At 43.2% G+C, this 18,539-nt stretch overlaps 1 protein-coding gene across 2 annotated transcripts; it reads left to right on the top strand.

Annotated features, from left to right (window-relative positions):
* The first annotated feature begins 15,131 nt into the window (after nt 1-15,131).
* RPL34 (ribosomal protein L34) lies at nt 15,132-18,539 on the top strand. Of its 2 annotated transcripts, none has more exons than XM_048943268.1 (5): nt 15,132-15,173; nt 15,669-15,742; nt 15,833-15,932; nt 16,690-16,793; nt 18,413-18,539. In XM_048943268.1, the coding sequence occupies exons 2-5, from the start codon at nt 15,678-15,680 to the stop codon at nt 18,495-18,497; spliced, it is 354 nt and encodes a 117-aa protein (XP_048799225.1). In that variant the 5' UTR covers nt 15,132-15,173; nt 15,669-15,677; the 3' UTR covers nt 18,498-18,539. The 2 variants fall into 2 exon arrangements, with proteins under 2 accessions (XP_048799225.1, XP_048799224.1); XM_048943267.1 differs by having other exon boundaries at nt 15,134-15,173; nt 15,664-15,742.

The raw sequence follows: 18,539 nt of genomic DNA, 5'->3' as shown, positions 1-18,539 counted from the left end.
CTAACAAGACTTTCTCCCCCAGCTTTTAATGCTCGCTGACTTACTTCTGATCTCTTGGCATCTTTGTATTTTCCCACCTGTCTATCAACCTCCTCTGAGGGTATTTTCCTTCTTGAAGCTAAACTTTGCAACACAGCTAAAAGAAAGCAAACAGAAATGGCTTCAATCATTCTCATTGCTTAAAAATTCATAATCATTTCTATAGCCAAAGGCAGAAAAGCTAATTATTTACTGTCCCAACCAGTCTTATCACCTCCTGGGAAAATGTGCTATTGAGCTGGCTGCACTGATACATCTGCAGAAATCAGCTCTCAACCTCAGGACCCAAGTGTACTCATCACCAGTGGGAGTTTTTCAGCTTTGAACAGCAGCAGCAGCAGCAGCAGCAGCAGGCTAACTGTGAGGTAGAAAAGTCAGACACTGGGGAGTGGGAAGACAGCAGTGTCATGCTTCTCTCCCTAGAGAACCTTCTGGCCATCCTGACACTGGCGTTTACATAAGAGCAAGCTATTTAGAAGAGGATTTTCTTTTTTTCTTTTTTAAAGCGCCATGCAAGAGAAGAGCCAGAATCTGGCTGATGTGGGCAGATACCTGTTCACAAATCTTTGCCGAATGGTGGCTCTGTCTTTCTCTTTGTTTTGGTTTTTTTTGTTTGTTTGTTTGCTTGCTTTTTACTGGAAAAATGCCCAGCTGTGAGAGAGTTTGGGGACTAGGACTCACTCTCCCCCTAACCCACCTTATACTGCAGTTGGATCCCACTGGAAACTCTTGTGTATGGACATCCTGTTCCTTATTCCTTTGAAGCAACCTTTTCCCTCTCCTTCTCTGTCTTCCAAGGGCCTTTCATAATCTACCTCTAAACTTAGTTCAGATACAACATTTGTGCCTTCTGCAGAACATGTTCTGGACCAAAAAGACCCTCCCTTTGAGACCTCAAATTCTTTGAACTCCCTCATCCAAATTCACAACAGGCACTTCCTCCTCGTCCTTTTCTTTGAGCAGTCTCTTGCTTTTATTGTCAACTTGAGTAGACTTGCTGCATTTCTCAGCCAATATTAGGAAGATAAACTTGAAAACACAGCTTATGCTGAGGTAGCAGCATGGGCTAATGGAGAAGCCCTTTGCTAGTCTGTATGAGAGCAAGAAGCAGCAGAAAACTACAGTGCGAACCTCATTCATTTAGCCGACATCTTCTAAACCACCAGAAGCATTTTAATAGTTTTATTCAAGTTCTCATACATTTTGCTCGTAGGAAAGTTGTACTGTGAATGATACATAATAATGCTAAAAAATCAGATTTCACTGTGACCAAAACTCAGTAAAAATGGAACGGTAAGCAGGCCTGAGTGAGATAAAGAAAAAAAAGATCTTACTTCTTACAAATAAGTGAAGTATTGGTGGTTTGTAGCATGAAGCCATTGCAGGAAGCAGGGAGTAAAGGAAAGGAATAATTTGCATCAGTGCCACACCACTGAGGAGCAGAAGGCATGATCTCCAGCATGGTCTTTAGGCCTAGGTCTAAGCTCCAGTACATCCAGACAGCTGCTCACAGGTTTGCTCCTCCTGGTCCTTTCGCACTCTGGCTATGCCCCAACCCCTTGAAACCCAGCTCCCCTTAGCTGGTCTGACTGCCTTTCCTAGCCCTGTCTCAGCTTTTCACATAGCAGTCCTCCTTCCTAGCCTGGGGGCAGGCCAAGGGCTGCTGCTGCCAAGACTCCCTTGAGGTTGTGAGGGGCAGCATGGCCTCTTCCCAATGCCCAGCTGCAGTATTTGGCATTGAGAGCTGAGGCTAATGCCAGCATAGTGTACGAGCTTTACGTGAAACCTCTAGATGGCTGAACTGTGCTGGTGGTTTCTGGCAGAAGGCTTACACTGGCACATGCACGGAGAAGTTTCTGCCTTTTCATTTGTTTTCATTGAGAGCATTCATTGCTGTTTCCCTGGTCTGCCACAATTTAATAGGTAATGAAAACTCTACAGTAATACTGCAAATGGTCACAGTCGTAAAGGAATGTCAACATTTCTTCCTTGTGAAGGCACAGGACTAGCAACCTTCCCCTTCCAGGAAAACGCATACTATCCTCCTTCCCATGCTTTCACTCTCTCACTCACCCACTCAGCACAAATTCATCTTGCTTTGACTGAGTAAATGGCGCAGGAGGATGCTGACATCTGGGTGTTGGCAGTGTGTCTCCCAGATGGCCGACGTTCTTGCTTCCTCCTTTTTCAAGATAAAAGGGTACATTTTACAGCCCGTTCAATGATGTTAGAGAATTGGTCTGAACACAACAAAGTGAATAGATCAACAGTTACATTATCATCCTCTACTGCCCTCTATTGAGGATGGACCCATCTGCAGTTATTCCCAATGCAAAACAATTCTGCTGACTTAGAGGTTCAGCCTCGTGAAAATCACAGCTTTTTTAGCCCGTATGTGCAGTTCAGAAAGCATTTTCATTTGCAAAGCTTAACAGGTATGCTTTCTGACATATTACTGTATCCATTATCGGCAGGTTGTATACATAATGCAAAATTGTCACGGATTAACCATCCAATCCCTTGAAAATACACAGAGAAAACCTACTGTACCAATAACCCGATTATTAACCAACCTGTGAAATAGTTCTGGGACAGGATGAGGTCATGTGGAACCTGCCCTGTACATACAATATGCCAAAGGCTCTTTACTTTCAGCCCTCACCTAATCATCTCTGATTTCAGTGGATGAAATAGCAATTAGCTATACCAATCACACCCAGAATTGGAATGACAATCCACTAATTTCTTAAAAAAAGAATGCAGAAGAAAATCTTCCTCTTGACTTTAAAAACTCTCTCTGGCAATATGATTCCATGGCAATGTCATTCCTCCTATGGCAATATTTGTGGAAAAATGAAGGAATGTCACAAGTTATAGTGATGCTAAGAGGAATAAAAGGATAGAAAAGATACCTTATCCTGTACCTTTTTATCATTTATCATCTGAAGATCTCTGAAGGCTTTCAAAGTAATTATTTGCAAAATAATTACTCGCAGGTAATTATCTCAAAAATCACAGTGGACAAGCAGACTGAATTTGTTTATATTTTATGAACAGAGAAATTGGAAGAAAAAAGTAGTCTAAAATGTTTACATCCAAGGTGCCTAAAACTAGGATTGTCCTTCTTCTCTTGTGCTTTCAGAATAAATTTTTTCTCTTCAAAGATGTGTTTAATCTACACAGGGACAACACGGATTTCATGCTGCTAAGCTGCATGACCTAAATTTTTTTTTTTAAACAGATATTTCTCACTGTAACATCTTCATCCTGGAGAGTAAGGATGAAAAAAAGGATGTGTTTGGGTTTCAGCTGTGAAGATTTGAAAATAAATTTCCAAGAAAATGCCACCTATTCTGTTTGATGATTCCTAACGAGAGAGAAGGAGAGATTTCCTGGCCTTTCTTCATGTTGCTCCTATTTTCATAGGTGTCCCATGCTGTTTTTAAGTTCTTCCCTTGACAGCAAAACTGTGACAAGCAAAATTTGATTTTCCATCCCTTGTATAGAAAATCATGTAATTTTTACAAAAGTAGGATCTTCACGAGTATCTTCTGAATCATGACTTCCATGAAATGACAGGTTTACATTCCAGCAGCATTCACCCGTCAGTTCAAATCTGAGCTCCCTGAATGGGAGGGGTTGGGATTTTAGAAAAGAATACACGCTGCTGTTAGAGCTCTTATGGCATTTCATGAAAGCAATAGGCAGTCTTTTGCCAAGAAAGGATTCTCTCCCACAGACCATCTATGTGGTTTCCATCTGCGCATTAATTGGAAACTGCTTGGGGTAAAAAAGTATTCTGCGTTCCAAATTACAGCTGTTCCAGTACCCTGGAAAGGTGCAGGGAGCTCTCTTCCCACAGTCCAGCCCTCCAAGGGGAAACCACAAGGTCTGGATGCAGACCTTGAGCAAGGAAAATCTGGGGCATTTGGTTGGTACTGCCTGTACAGAAGTGGAGCAGTGTGCGTGGTTTGTCTTTGTGTGACAAAGGACTACTTGCTGGCTGCACTCATGCTTTGAGTCTTCAGCAGAGCATCTCCTTCTCTCTGCAAGCTATGGTTGAAGGAACGTCTGTTTTGTATTGTTTCTGCTGGGTAAACATCTCTAATGTCCCCAGAACTGTTTCTGATGACTTCTTTGAGGCATGGGAGCCTTTTACATGAAACACTTAGGAGAAGCCTGGAAACACAGGTGACTCTGAGCACAGCCTGCTAAGCTGGAAAGCAGCAGAGGCTGAGCAGATAGACTGCTCTGGGGCTTTGCTCTTTCACCCAGACCCTTTCTGGAAACTGAGGCTGACATATAGAAAATGACAGGAACCTCAGAGAACAAAAATGTTAGCCAGTAGATAGGCTCTGTGTTGCTTTCACTGAGCAGGGTCTAAGAGTGGCTTATTCCTGATCAATTTATCACAACAGCATTATATCTATGCAAGGGGTAACAGTTTGGATAACAGTCACCTTCAAGGAGCACTCACAGAGCAAATCTAGCTAGATTTCACTTATATAAAGCCTACTTGGGCATCTACCCAATGTGTTTAGGAGATGATAGGCAAAAGCACCAGGAGAAAGGGCCGGTGTGGATTGCATGCCTATTGAGAAGTTTCTTACAGACTTGGGCTCTATGATAAGTCCCCTTGCAACTCATCCTTGGGGTCTTTTAAGAAGAAAAATACAATTTATAAAACATTGGAGTAAGTTTTTAGCATAAGCAAGCTTCATTCTGTGGTTATTATAATAACAGTTGATCCAGGTGGTCATCTACAGATGTTTAGAAACCAACAAGATTTCTGTGCTGATCCAAGATTAAACCTCTCTCTGGTCTGAAATCTGAGCAGTTGATTGACTTTCTCTTCACAACAAATTAATAATGCATAAGAAGAAAGAGCCACACGGAATAGTTGTTAATGTGATTAAAATTGTTTGCAGGTTAATTTTAATTCATTTTAAATGCAGGTTTTATGGAGGGGAGAGTATAGCAAAATGCTATGTAGCAGTTTTCATTGCTACAGGGACTTCACACGACACAGTTAAAGCCCCATCGTCTGTTTCAGTGGGGCTGGAAGCCTGTTTAGTGCTCCGAAATTATGAAAGCAAATGAAATTGAATAGCAAACAAATAAATTCCAACATGATCAGTGATGATGAGAGAACTCCAACTGGGTTCTCTTGGGAGCAATGATCAAGAATTAAAGTCTTGATTTTTTTAAGCTAACAAATGAAGCTTCTTTATTCTACTTAAATGGGATAAGAGAAGCCCTATTAAAGAGAGCTAACAGTGATACTAATCTGCCAGCCACATCCCTGTTGATTCCAGTAAAAAAAAAAAAAAAGAAAAGGAAAGGATTCTAAAATGTTTTACAAAACCCGCACGAAATGAGGGAATCAAAAGATAATTCGAAGCTGTGCAGTTCTGAGAAATATACTGAAAATTCTGTTTTCATAAATGAGAAGTGGGGCAGTAGCGTGGGGTACAGCTCTCATCTCTTATGCTCCAACCTCCATAGCATGTAGCCAGCAGGTTAGCAGCAGTGGTGTATGAAGAGGTGGTGTGAGCTTGGTTGGGGTTTTGCTTTTGTCCTTTTGGTTTTGACTATGGACTTGATCCCCCCCTAGGCATCCTGCCTCCCTGGGATTACTTGCATTTCTGGCGTGAAGGATCTCAGCAGGTGGCTGTGCAGGGGCAATGTGCCCGCTCCGCAGTACTGGCCCACTTTGCTGGTGCATTGGCAGCCTGTCATATATGCTCATCTCCATATAAATATTGCTTAGGCTCTGAATTTGGCCAGTTGTGAGATTATTGCACCATCTGTAATCTGCATGCTCTGAACCTCCGCCTGGCTTGCTGGCCGCGGGGCTATCTTCACAGCCCTTCTGCATCTCCTCCTCCCATGCCCACGTGTGCTCGGTGGCAGCATCCAGCACTGATGGCTTGGCTGTGGCTAGTAGGGAGAGCAATCGCTGTGAAGATGTGTCAACACCGTCGACTGCCAACACAAGGAAGCAACCTGAACATATGCCCAGAGCTCCTTGAGAATTAAGCAGTTACTGCACAACCTTGCGGGTATTTCCACTCAACCGTGGTGACCTGTGCAAGTTAGATTAATGGCAGAGCAGTGGCATCAGCACATCTTCACAGGGCTTTGTGGGCTAATCCCTCAGCAAGGGGGGAAAGGGAGGCAGCCCAAGTGAGATGAGAGAAGGATCTCTTGGCATGGGTGCAACACTAAGGTAGGAAGGAGCCACTGATAAGAGAATTGAAGACAAAATACCTGCACTAGGCTCTGAATAGAAAAGGTGATGGTGGAAAATAAACCATGGTCAAACACTGTAAAGGAGAGACTGAGGAGTCTCCATACTTGGTGATATTCCAAACCCAACTGGACATGGTCCAGGGGCCATGCTCCAGCTGACCTTGCCTTGTGGAGTAGGACTGTGCAGTGATGAATTCAAGGCCAAGATCAGGCCCTCTGAGCAAGTCCCAAAACTTCTACCTCCTGTGAGCAAAAATTCCTATGACGGAATTACGACACAGAATAATCAAGTCACTTATCCAAGTTAGAAAGGATTGGAGTTTTGACTGCAATTTCAATGAGAGGGCAATGGGGTCCTTTGGGTTGGGCTGTATTTTCCAAAGAACCAGACCTGATTCCTAACACTGGAGATATGCTCAAAGTACAGGGCTATATATTTTAAATAGAAACTCCTTTTAATAACCTGGATTTAATGCATTTTACAATGTATTTATTATCTCACACTGTGATATTTTGTAACTTAGATTTTCAGCTAACGAGTAGCTCATCTAATGAAAATAATGATTTTTTCATGCTGTACTACATGGAAACTTAAAGTATTTCAATTAAACAAACCGCCTCATTAGTGTGCCTTGATAATATAGTTGAGTTTTCTTTGATATGGTCAGAAATATCTAGCATGCTTTTGGGATGCAATCAAACTCTCCAATAAACTTGTTGCTGAAGACAGCTGCCTAGCACCATGTATTTCCTGAGCCGTCAAATGACCTAGTTTAGAAGTGTTTGAAGCCATCTTATACAGTGGAAGACGAACAAATTAACCTTGTTTAACAAGTAGTTTTCAATTTGTGTTCCAGAGCTCTTCTGAGCTCTATCATCTCTGATGGAGTAGCATGGCCTTATTTCATTCTTCCTTATACCGATAATATATACTTAATGCTACAGCTTTGACAAGCACCCCTCACCTGCTGCATATACCATGGGAGGAGGCACAACCCTTGCACTCAGAATGTATGTGAAGCCACAGGGCTGGTTATCTGAGGTCTGCTTTGCTCTTTTGTGCTCTGGGAATAACAAAATCACAGCCAATGTTGCTTTTCTCTTTGATTTCTTTGCCTTGTTCCCTTGAATATCTTGTTTGAATGAATATTACGGACATAGTAGAGGAACCTGCAGCAGAAACCCATTTTTTTGTATAGCCAAGATTAAACTGAGCTACTGCTTTGCAGCAGAAGATTTGAGGGAGTGCAGCTAATGTTTCTTTGGACATGGGGTCAGACCTTCAGCTATTATAAATCAGCATAGTTCTGTATAGGGAGCTGGTTTTTATCAGATGAAGATCTGGGTTCACATTCTTGTCATTTCTCTGAGAAAGAACTATTCTGTGTAGCCCTATTTCTACATAGGGCTAGTGTACCTTAAAGCCACAGCAAGGTGCTGTAGTTCAGGCCCTTTCCTTGGAAAATTTGGTTCAGATCTGACTTCTGTCATAGGCAAAATGAGTTACAGGATATCTCTGTGATCGTAGAAAGTAATTAGACGCTCCTCAGTCAGCTGCTGTGGACCATATGTCAAATTCAGGGTATCTTGGCCTTCTATTTATATTCCTAAAAGCAAAAGCAAATGCAAAGGTATTTCTCAGGTGCAGCCTAGTCCCCATTCCAGTGTACCTGTGGTAGCCTTTCCTTTCTCTCCAGTCCCCAGCCAGTTCTCTGAAACAGCACTTTGGTGTGGCTCTATATATCATTTTTAGAAATACATTAAGAAACAAACAAACAAAGAAACAAACAAACAAAAGAGCTTCTCACACAGCAAAACTATCTGGTAGGCTGTAATAAATTTGGGAAATGATACCGTATCTCCCATCAGCTGTTATTTTTCCCTCAGCAGGAAAACTAGTCTGGACCATGTTACTTTTGTTTCTAATCAAGATAATTGTTGATGCCTTTTCTTCCCAGCTCAAACCTATTTGCCCTTGCCGTTTGCAAATAAATATTTACAAGCTCCCATCCACCTACCTGTTAGAAAAACCTAAATTCTAAGCTTAACGTAAGTTGGCAGTGTCCCTTTAATCAAAATTTAATGCTTATCTTCAATCTCCTCAAAGCACATAAAGTCTTGAGGCTTTAGAAGAGAAGGAATCATTAGTGCTGCAGCCTGCTGCTGCTTTCCGGTGAGTGGGAAGTTAGACCACAAGGAGTTATACAAGCATAGGCACTGTGCTGCCCTGCACAAAGCTCTGTTTCAGGGTCAGTCCATTGGACTTTTGGTCCTTTGTTGTCAGTTAGCCTGGGATGTTAAGAAGAGTTCAGTTCCCGTGCAGTCATTCTGCGCTCTGGACCTGTAGAAAGCCTGGCTTGGGAGCAAGCACTTGGAAAGCCAGCTAGGAGCTGCTCCAAAATCTTGGCCTCCAATCTGTGAGTATGCAGCTCAGAATCTCACATAAGGAACAGACCGTCTGATCCCGAGTGTACGCCAAGTTCACCACAGCTTTACAAAAAAATAACACCTTCTGGGGTTTTTGCCATGCACAGCAAAGTGCGGTGTTGCAGAAATATTTTGTGGGCTGCTTTCTGTCTGATAGATAACTCGCAGCTCCGCAGGCGCAGCTACCAAACATTCATCCAGGCATTTCTTTTAGCACAGCGTCACATTTTGTGCTGCTATCAAGCCGTGTAACATGCTTTCTGTTTTAATATGCTCTGTTGTTTTCTCCTCAAACCATTTCCTTTTTCTCCCACATTTCTTTCAACCGTGGAGATCTTGTGCTATCTGACATTATTTCCTTGTTACAAAACTTCTTCATAAATATAGATGTATATAGTAACAATAGACCTTATTTTTTTCTTGTAACCACCAGTAAATGGGTATCCAGACACCTAGCTAGATATTCCAGTGTGTTCCTAATTGTTAAGATCCAATTAGGCTGTGCCTAGCTAAGAATATCCACAGCCTTATGCACGCATATGGTCTCTCTCTCTCTTTCCTCACCCCTTTGCATTTACCATGTGGAGTAGCACGCTGGGCTTTTATCATTAGAGGGTTTGGTTCAGATCTAGCTTAAATGGTAAGCAAAATTGAGTTTCAGAAGATCATTCCAATCATTGCAAGTATTTGCCTAATCTTTAGCATGCTATAGCACAGTCATTACCATTTACAGTATGTTGGAGTTATAGCTTTTAAAATATGTTCATTGTCGCAGCAGGGCACTACCTTGATAGCTCCTGTAGTGAAAACCAGTGTGTGGGGACCATACACTGCAGGCAACACAGCCTTACAGATTAAAGGACTGTAGTCTTGGTTCAGTGAGTTAACAGTAGATCATTGTAACAGGGTGAATAAGGCCTCAGGGTGCATTAATCTATACAGTAGAGGCATCCAAAGGGGTTCTGTTACCTTCTCACCTTCTTAAAGAAGGCATTTATGAAGAAGAAGGGTATAGAGCAATGGGGAGAAGGCAGGAGACATTTTTTTTCATAGATGTAGTGCCATAGTACGTATATGCTTAACAGAAGGGGGAAGGGAGGATGCTTTCTTCTGTCTTCATGTGATGAAAATAAAAAGTGATCAGGATAGATTTTTGTTATCCTCTGGGCATTAGAAGCTTAAATGCAAAATGCATGACTTATTACATCTAGCCAAATCTTAGGGGTAAATATGCAGTACGGGGAATTAGTTGTCGTTAATTGGACTTACGAGCTGAATTCCCAGGGTGCTGCACTGAAAGCAATACCCCCTTTGTTTTAATATTGAAACAGGGAGAATCCGGCTCTGTGGTGGATTCATTTCAATACACCACAGCAGAGCATGCTGCATCATTTCCATCAGGATTTTCAGGCTTTTGTTCTAGGAGCCAGTCTAGTCTGCACATGCTGACAGAAGAAATGATCAAGTAGCAATCCCAAGAGCACAGGCCACAGGTCACACGTCTCCCCTAACACCCTGTTTTAGCTGATCCTTCTAGCAGAGTTAATTGCCACTGGTATAATCCAAAAGGTAACAGAAGAACCAGGCTAGTCTACGTGTTCCTGTGAGTAAAACATCTCAAAGGAACGTTCCTGGTGCTCCTGAAGTGCTCAGGGAAATAACCTTAGGAATTACAAACCTCTTATAGAACCTAAGCAGCAAAACCTTCCTGTACCTCTTCATCTATCTTTAAATCCTGAACACAGATATATATTTTAAGGATACACTGATGCATGGTTGACTTTTCGTTATTCCTTACCTCTCCCCTCACCTCAATACGGTCAGTATTTTCCATGAGAATTCTTTTATTTTAAGGGGCAAAGTCACAGCAAAATATCCAGAATGCCACCTTAGACATTTCACCTCTCACTCGATGATTGGTCCCCACACATTCAGAACAGTTTTATTGTTCAGTGGACTAGAAATGGAGTCTAGACTCTACCCTTTTCACCTTGTGTTGGGGATCGTTTAAATTCATAGCAGATGGCTTTGAGTCATTTCTTGTGGTGGACAGCTTTGTGAAAAGTCATAACCACTCGTTGAAATTGGTGTTTACTTCTGCAAATAATAAAATATTTCTCTCCACACAAGCCTTGAGATTTTTTTAGATAGTAACATAAGTTTCCCTCATTCTTAAGCTGAGAAAATTGGACAGGCCCATTAGAACTAGCACTTAGGTAACTAGCTTGCATATGTGTTTGGAAGGTCTTGTAAGGCCACAAGAAGACACTCCATTACAGACACCCAAAATTAAGGTAACCAGTGTCCAGTGACTGATGGCGCTGCCCTTAATTGTCCTTTTCCAAGCCCGCCATAGGAATCCATGCCAGGGAAGCACTTTGCCACTTTGATCCCCATTGCAGGCACCAACCGCACATCCTCTGTGCAGCGCAGGAGAAAGGCAGCTGCACGGCTTGCTTCAAGCAGCTGCCGTTCACGGGAAGGAGCAGAGATGCTCTCATCTCGAGTAGCTCGGGAGACATTTCCAGTATGAATCTTTCTGGAGATGTGAACTGCCTGTGGCATTATACACATTTCTGGGAAAAGATTGCCTTCGTGCCCTTGATGCCCGGAGGGCCAGAAGGCTTAGACGTGAGCAGCAGACAGGATTTAGCTTGCATTTGGCACTGAGGATGAAACACAGCACAGAAGAGCTACCCAGAGTCCCTTTATTTTATCATCGCTCTGTACGATGGATGGGCGGACCAGCATAACACCGCTGCACCAGGAGGACCTATGGGGGAAATGTGGTGGGCCAGGGACCGCTCCCTCACCTCAGGGACGAGATGAAATGCAGCTGCGAAAATTCATGGAGAATTCATGTCTCAGCACGTGCTCTGCCCAGAGGCTGGGTGCTGTGCTCCTCCTAAAGACTTCTGCAGGGGGAAGGGAGTGCGCACAAAGCCTGTTTAATTAGGCTTTGTGTGGGAAGGACCAGCTCCATCCCAAGTGGAATGGAGGATTACACGTCTCCTCCAGATGGCGAGATATTTTTTTTTTAAGGCAAGGGAAAATAAGCAGGTGTGTGCATGGGGCCTACCTGTATTGGTTTTAATCAGCAACTTTAAGCAAACTCAGTGTTCTCATCAGAAAAGGGGAAAAATAAACAGCTGAGCACTGTGATTCATTTACACTTCAAATATACTTTGAGTTGGTTATTCCTCAATTAATCAAATAGCTGGTGTATCCCTAAAGTAGTATAAAGTGACACGCTGTGTGAAATCAATTTTCCCTTCCAAAATCATTAAATTCAGTAGCCTGTGACTACATCCCTGCTAATTCTAGTACCGGTCCTTTCATCCTCCATTAACTTTGGCACGCCTAACAGGCTGTCAAAAATAATTTCCCAGAACGTAAATAATTCAGAAATTAAAAATTAATAAATAATAACAGAGAGCTACTGGGAGATAGACTGGGTCAATTAGTCAGCTCTGCATTCTGTTTCTTCGCAGCAGGGGGGCAGCCACATTCGTTACTGGAATCTTTCCTCCGATTCCTAGGTCTGATTTACGGCTCTTCATTACTGGATCCAGTCAGACACAATTACCTCCATCACTATCTCAGTTCCTAACTTCAAAGAAACACACATTTTCTTGTCTGCTTTTTTTCTCCTTGCAGCAGCCTCAGCTTGACGTCCCTGGAATTTCTTCCACGCGGACTAATTAATAAGACTTTGACTTATCATATTCACTTCTCTTCTTTGATGTCCTACCTTAGTCAATCATCCTATTTAATTAGAATTTCAATGATAACTTTACTTATCTCGTGGCTAGATGTAAATTAAAATAACGGGATTTTAATTCTCTTTCTTATGGGGTTATGACATTTCTGACAGAAAAAGTTTCAACCCAAATATGATGTTATGTACTTTCTATGCTCGGAGTGCATTCCACTAAATTGTTTTTCCCTTTGCTACAAAATAATTTTGCTTGTTTAACAAGCTCCACTGAAATGGAAATGAACTACAGTTTCTTGTAAAGTAATTTGCACAGGTCCATGTTGTGAAAGGTTACACTGATATAAATGAATATCATCACTGTGACACGTCACGTATTTAACAAGGAAAGATGATGTGATTTTTAAGGTGGGGGGGGAAGGGGAAGAAAAAGACTCCAGAGAGACTATGGACCACAGGACTTCTTCCTCTGTGCTCTGTTTCAGTCGGCTCCTAGTACATTTGCACAGCTTCTTGCTCTCTTTCCTCATTTAAAGATCTATTCCTGCTGTTTGTATTGGAGCAGCACACAAGATTGGATTCAGATTTAAATGAGGCATTTCTGAAAGACATACCTACTGCTGCTCAAAGAAATGTATTGTGGCTGAGAGTTAACAGGAGCAGTACATCCCTCTGCCAGACCTTTCTTTCTCTCTTTTGGCACCCAATATGTGCTTGCACATGGGCTTGCTTTCCTTCCTGTGCCTTTGAGAATTTGCCAGTCTATGACACTGACTGGACGTCGACAGGACAAAGGCAAATAAAGGTGACAACAATCACTCCTCTTTAAATTGAAGCTTATCATGCAGGAGAACCCGTGTGACTGCAGAGGCTGCTGAATCATAGGATCGATGGGAAGAGGCTGGTGGAACAGCAGAATCCTAGTAGGACTTGGGAGATCCATGGAAGGGAGGCATGAGGGTCACGAAAGCAAAGAATGAGGATTTTCAGAGGTCCAGACAGGCTCGTCAAGCCTTACCCATGTTGGTACTTGTGCTTTTACTGAAATGGACTTTTCCATGTGAGGATGTGAATGGTTATGGACATAAACAGAGATTTTCAGAGGAAAGGAAAGTAAGGAGAGAACTGTGTGAAAAAGAAAGCAAGGATGGTTAGCATAGCAAGAAATGGTCTTAAACTATGAACAAAGCAATCTTTTTGGTATGTTAAATGGAACATGGTGACAACTGGCTGGCCCATGCAAATGCTACGCTAATCTGCCACCAGAGATGGTTATCTTTCCAGTCATCTTTGTCAGAAAAGAGTTCTCTGGTTTCACACTGACAATAAGCAAATACATCCTGGAAACCTCATGGTTTCCTAAGGAAAAAGGCTGCATCTGCAGTCCCTATGCTTCCATTTTCCTAGCAGGGAAAAAATGCTTTTTATAGCTGCCACTGGTCCATTTCCAAGATGGTGGGCTGTGCATTTGCTATTCCATCCTCTTCCTTGTATTCAGGGAAAGAATGGAGGAGTCAATGAAAGGACTTGGAAAAACCTGCTCCCCAAAGAGGTGGTTTGGTCCTATGAAGAAGTATAAGTAGTGGGGAGAGCTCCGAGCTCCTTCTTCAAATATTATCCCCACGCTAGATTGCACTAAACCAGCTGTCATAAAACTAACATTTGTACATGCTCTCACAACTGACTTTCCTGACAACCCTTTTCCTCTTGAAAGAAACTGAGAACGATTGAAAAATTAGGGCAGAGCATCACTGGCAGTGAGCTGCTGGTATTTAAGTGACAGCTTCTAAATTCACATTGGTCAAGTTCAGAGCCAGTTGAGTGAGCCCCAAAAATACCAGTACAATAATAAAGCGGTAACCTGTTGCACTTGCAGTATCGCATCTAAACTGTTCCATCATCATTTAATAGTGTTGTTCTTTTAACAATTGGATTCTGTTACACTTTTATATGTAGGCAGGATTATTTAATGGGATTTAATTGGCTTTCTTATTCCCTTCGGGGTTCAGGGCTTAGAAAGTTCATATTAAAGACTCTAATTGCTCTGAAATGTACTTGTTGTCTGAAATATGCTCCAATTTTAAGTATACCCTAAAATCTAGTTCATACATATTTTCTCTTCCTTTGTGAATTAGAAAAATTCTGGTGTCCATAATTTGCACTTAAAAAGAGTCAATAATTACCCCCCCCCCCCCCCCCAAAAAAAAAAAAAAAAAAAAAATCACAGATTGAAAAGAGGGAGGATGTGGCACGGTGAACTGCGAGCCACGAATCCATCAATAAGGCCAGCAGCACACATCAAAGGCTTCTGAGCGTGTGCTGCTCTGCGAAAGCAAAGCTGAGGCAGCTAACAAGGCGCCCAGCCTTGCATGTTTCACGTGCAGCTCTCTGGCTACAGTGGCACAGCTACGTGTACTTCAGGTGCGTGACCTTTGGGGTCACCCTGCTGCCAAAAGCTGTGTCCTTGCAGCACCTCAAAGAAAAAGAGGGAAGAGGCAGGAAAAGTAACTCCCACTGGGTACAGGGGCGTAGCACGGGGGGCTCTTTGGGCCGTACCCAGCCCCTCCCACATTACCCTCCCCGTAATCCTACAACATGGCGACGCCCTTGCAGCTCCGCTGCCGTACAGCATGGCGGCGCCCAGCCTGACGCGCTGCTATTCCTTCCGTGTTCCGGAGCGCCGCTATTTCAGTCTCGACGCGGGCGCTTCCGCTCCCTCTTCCGGATCCGGCGGCTCTAGGTATGGTGGCGAGCTACTGCGGGCCGCCGGCGCCTGTCGGCGTCCATCCGCCGCCATCCGTTGACCGGCGAGCTCTGAGGGCGGCTCCGAGGGCTCCGCTGGTGGCGGTGGCTGTGGCGAGGGGCTAGGGGCCGCATTCGGGCGGGCGGAGAAACAGGGCCGCCTCAGCGGCCTAGCGGCCGGGGTGCTGCTGTAGGGCCGGCAGCCCCCGTCGGGGCGGCAGCCCCCGTCGGGGCGGCGTCCTCTTGTTGGGTGGCGGCGTGCCCTCATCTGCTGTCAGCTCCGCGGCGGGCTGGGCCAGGAGCGGGCAGCGGGCTGAGTACGGAGCGGCGCTGCTGCGGCCGTTGTCACTGGAGAGAGGGGAAGGGAGGGCCGTGTTCGCTTCAGCGCAGCTTTTGGGCTCGGCGGTTCGGTGCGGATGATGCTGTGGTTTGTGAACTGCCATCCGGAGATCGAGTTCTTAAACTGTTGCTGCTTTGGTTTTGCCTAGTTCAGGTGTGAAAAATGGTTCAGCGCCTGACCTACCGCCGTAGGTTATCCTACAACACAGCTTCCAACAAGACCAGGCTGTAAGTAAGCCAGAGTTGCTAGAAAATTTTCTGTGAAGAAAATTAAGCTTAGAATTGGATTGTTGCATTGACTGTTTTGCTGCTGTTTAGGTCCCGAACACCTGGAAACAGGATTGTTTACCTCTACACCAAGAAAGTAGGGAAAGCACCGAAGTCAGCATGTGGGGTATGCCCAGGACGGCTTCGTGGTGTAAGTCTTAGGTTTGCTGGCATAAGAGTTTGGCAGCTATTTCTTTCCTTTTTTCTTGTTTTAATGTTAAAATTCTTTTCTTGTTTGATATTTGTTTCATCATGAATTCAAGAACAGCCTTTTGTTTTAAATTTTTCCATTTGAATATTGTAAGGTGGAGCTGGTAAAACAGTTTGGAAGCATAAGGAACAGGTGCTTTTTTAATGCGTGTGATTCTTATAGCTATTATCTGAACCTGTGTGAGTTAACTTTTAACTGGCTGCAGTTGTTTCAAGTTAGATCTAGATTAATCTGTTGCATGGCTAAAACTTAGAATTTGATCTACTAGATAGATTTTCAAAAAACAAGACTCATTTGACTATGATTTTTAGGAAAAAAGGACTGACTTTTGTATTTTAATGTGCTATTTTATTCCCAAAGTTCCCTCATTTGATGCTATTGCCTTCAATGGCAGATCAGGATGTTTGAGTAACGCTTATTTTCAATCAGCTTGTACCCTTACGAAGATTATCGTTTTTAATAAGCAATTTAAAAAACATGAATGTGTTTCAAAAGCAGTAGAATGGAAAAATCAGCTTTGGAGTGCTGCAGGCAGCATGGATGCGATGTGTGGCTTCACTTCTTGCCTGTTCAGTAATCAGCTTTAGATGCTGCTGGGGCTTTTTGAAGCCAAACTATCCAAGTCTATTTGTATAATACAGCTGTTACCCAAAATTAGGCAGCGCTCTCATTTTCTTCCAATTTTTGCTTCGTATAGGTGCGTGCTGTGCGTCCTAAAGTTCTTAAGAGGCTGTCAAAGACAAAGAAACATGTCAGCAGAGCCTATGGTGGTTCCATGTGTGCTAAGTGTGTCCGTGACAGGTAAGCATATAGCAAACTAACTCTATTCTTAAGGTCACTTAATGTGAGTTTTGAATCTTACTGCATCTTCGTAGTGTAGGCCAATCAAGGGAGTGTGTATAAACAGGAGAGGGAGTGGCTGTTACAAGGGTGGATAGCGATAGGACAACAGGGGATGGTTTTAAACTAAGACAGAGGAGGTTTAGGTTAGATATGAGGAGGAAGTTTTTTCACACAGAGGGTGGTGACACGCTGGAACAGGTTTCCCAAGGAGGTTGTGGATGCCCCATCCCTGGAGGCATTCAAGGCCAGGCTGGAATGTGGCTCTGGGCAGCCTGGTCTGCTGGTTGGTGACCCTGCACACAGCAGGGAGGTTGAAACTCGATGATCATTGTGGTCCTTTTCAACCCAGGCCATTCTATAATTCTGTGGTTTCTGTTCTTCTGTTGTCCTATGTTCTTTTGCTTTGTCTTATGCAAAGATGTTAGTAAAAGATCATGCTAACTCATTTTTTGGGACCCACTGATGTAGTTGTCAGCATTTTACGTAACTTAATGCAGTTAAGCTTTAAGATGACTTTTGCTAGGCATCCCTTAATGAAGCGTTATTGTGTAACAGCCATGTGTCTGTTTACTTCCTTGATAAAGTTGAGGAAGACTGTGTATTACAAACAATATGTCATCCCTGTGAATAGTAATCAAAGCAGATCTCTGGAGCCAGCGGTGTAATGCCGGTTTTTCATCTGTAGTGCAAATGTTGCCAGCCTCTTCTTTTCTCTTCTGTGAGTTCTAAGCTAAATCGCATTAGGTGCCGCTGAAGACAGGTTGTTACAGCTGCAGGTCTTTAGCATAACTTTTCAGTGTTAAGTGCCAGTCTTTTGAGTGTTTCCCACACACTGTGATATTGATAGTTTGCTTTTAACAGATGAGTGCCTGTCTGTCTTTGCCTGAAAGTACACCTCCTTCCCTGCAGCTGGCAGTTCTTTGTCTTTTGTCTGTTGAAGCCTTGCTGGTAGGCTGTTTTTGCTTTTAACTCAAACTCATCAAATAGACTGTTGATGTATGAGGACTACCACATAGATCTATCTACATGGTGGACCTGTATGCCTTCCAGAAATAATAATTGTGTTCAGGCATGACTTAACCTTGCCCGTCTTTGTTTATGGACAAAGGCACTCTAATCCTGGGAGAGCAGCTGCTGTTGTTTTGCTGACTGGACTCATGTCAATTCTCCTGTAATTCTGATGGAGGAAACTGACTAGCTGGTCTCACCTGTTATTATTTTAAGAACTGTTAAATTAATTTGCTGTTGAGGATTTCAGCTTTTTTTTTTTTTTTTTTTTCCTTTTAAGTTAGTGAAGCCATCGAGCATTGCCTTATCTGCCTACAAGGCACTAACCCTACATTTGCAAACAAACAAGGGCTTTTTCCCCAAACCTCCACATTTGTATGCTGCCACTGCCCCTGCTCTTATCTTTTGGTGCTGGCAAGAATGCTCACAGCTTCTTTTAAACTAATATGGAGCTAACACCACACATAGAACATGAAGCACTGGGGCCAACAAAACTGATTGCAGCTTTCTTCTTTTGTGTTCTCAGTTGATTAGATGCATCTCCTGATGGTGTTGTGCTTCCTTTCCAGAATCAAGAGAGCTTTCCTTATTGAGGAGCAGAAGATCGTTGTGAAAGTGTTGAAGGCACAAGCACAGAGCCAGAAGTCAAAGTAAATCTGTTTGTATTTTCTGCCCAATAAATGAAAGTTCCACTTT

This window comes from Lagopus muta, chromosome 4 (genome assembly GCF_023343835.1).
Source record: "Lagopus muta isolate bLagMut1 chromosome 4, bLagMut1 primary, whole genome shotgun sequence".
Taxonomy (NCBI): domain Eukaryota; kingdom Metazoa; phylum Chordata; class Aves; order Galliformes; family Phasianidae; genus Lagopus; species Lagopus muta.
Note: the sequence above shows the minus strand (reverse complement) of the source record. Positions and strands in the feature narration are given on the sequence as shown.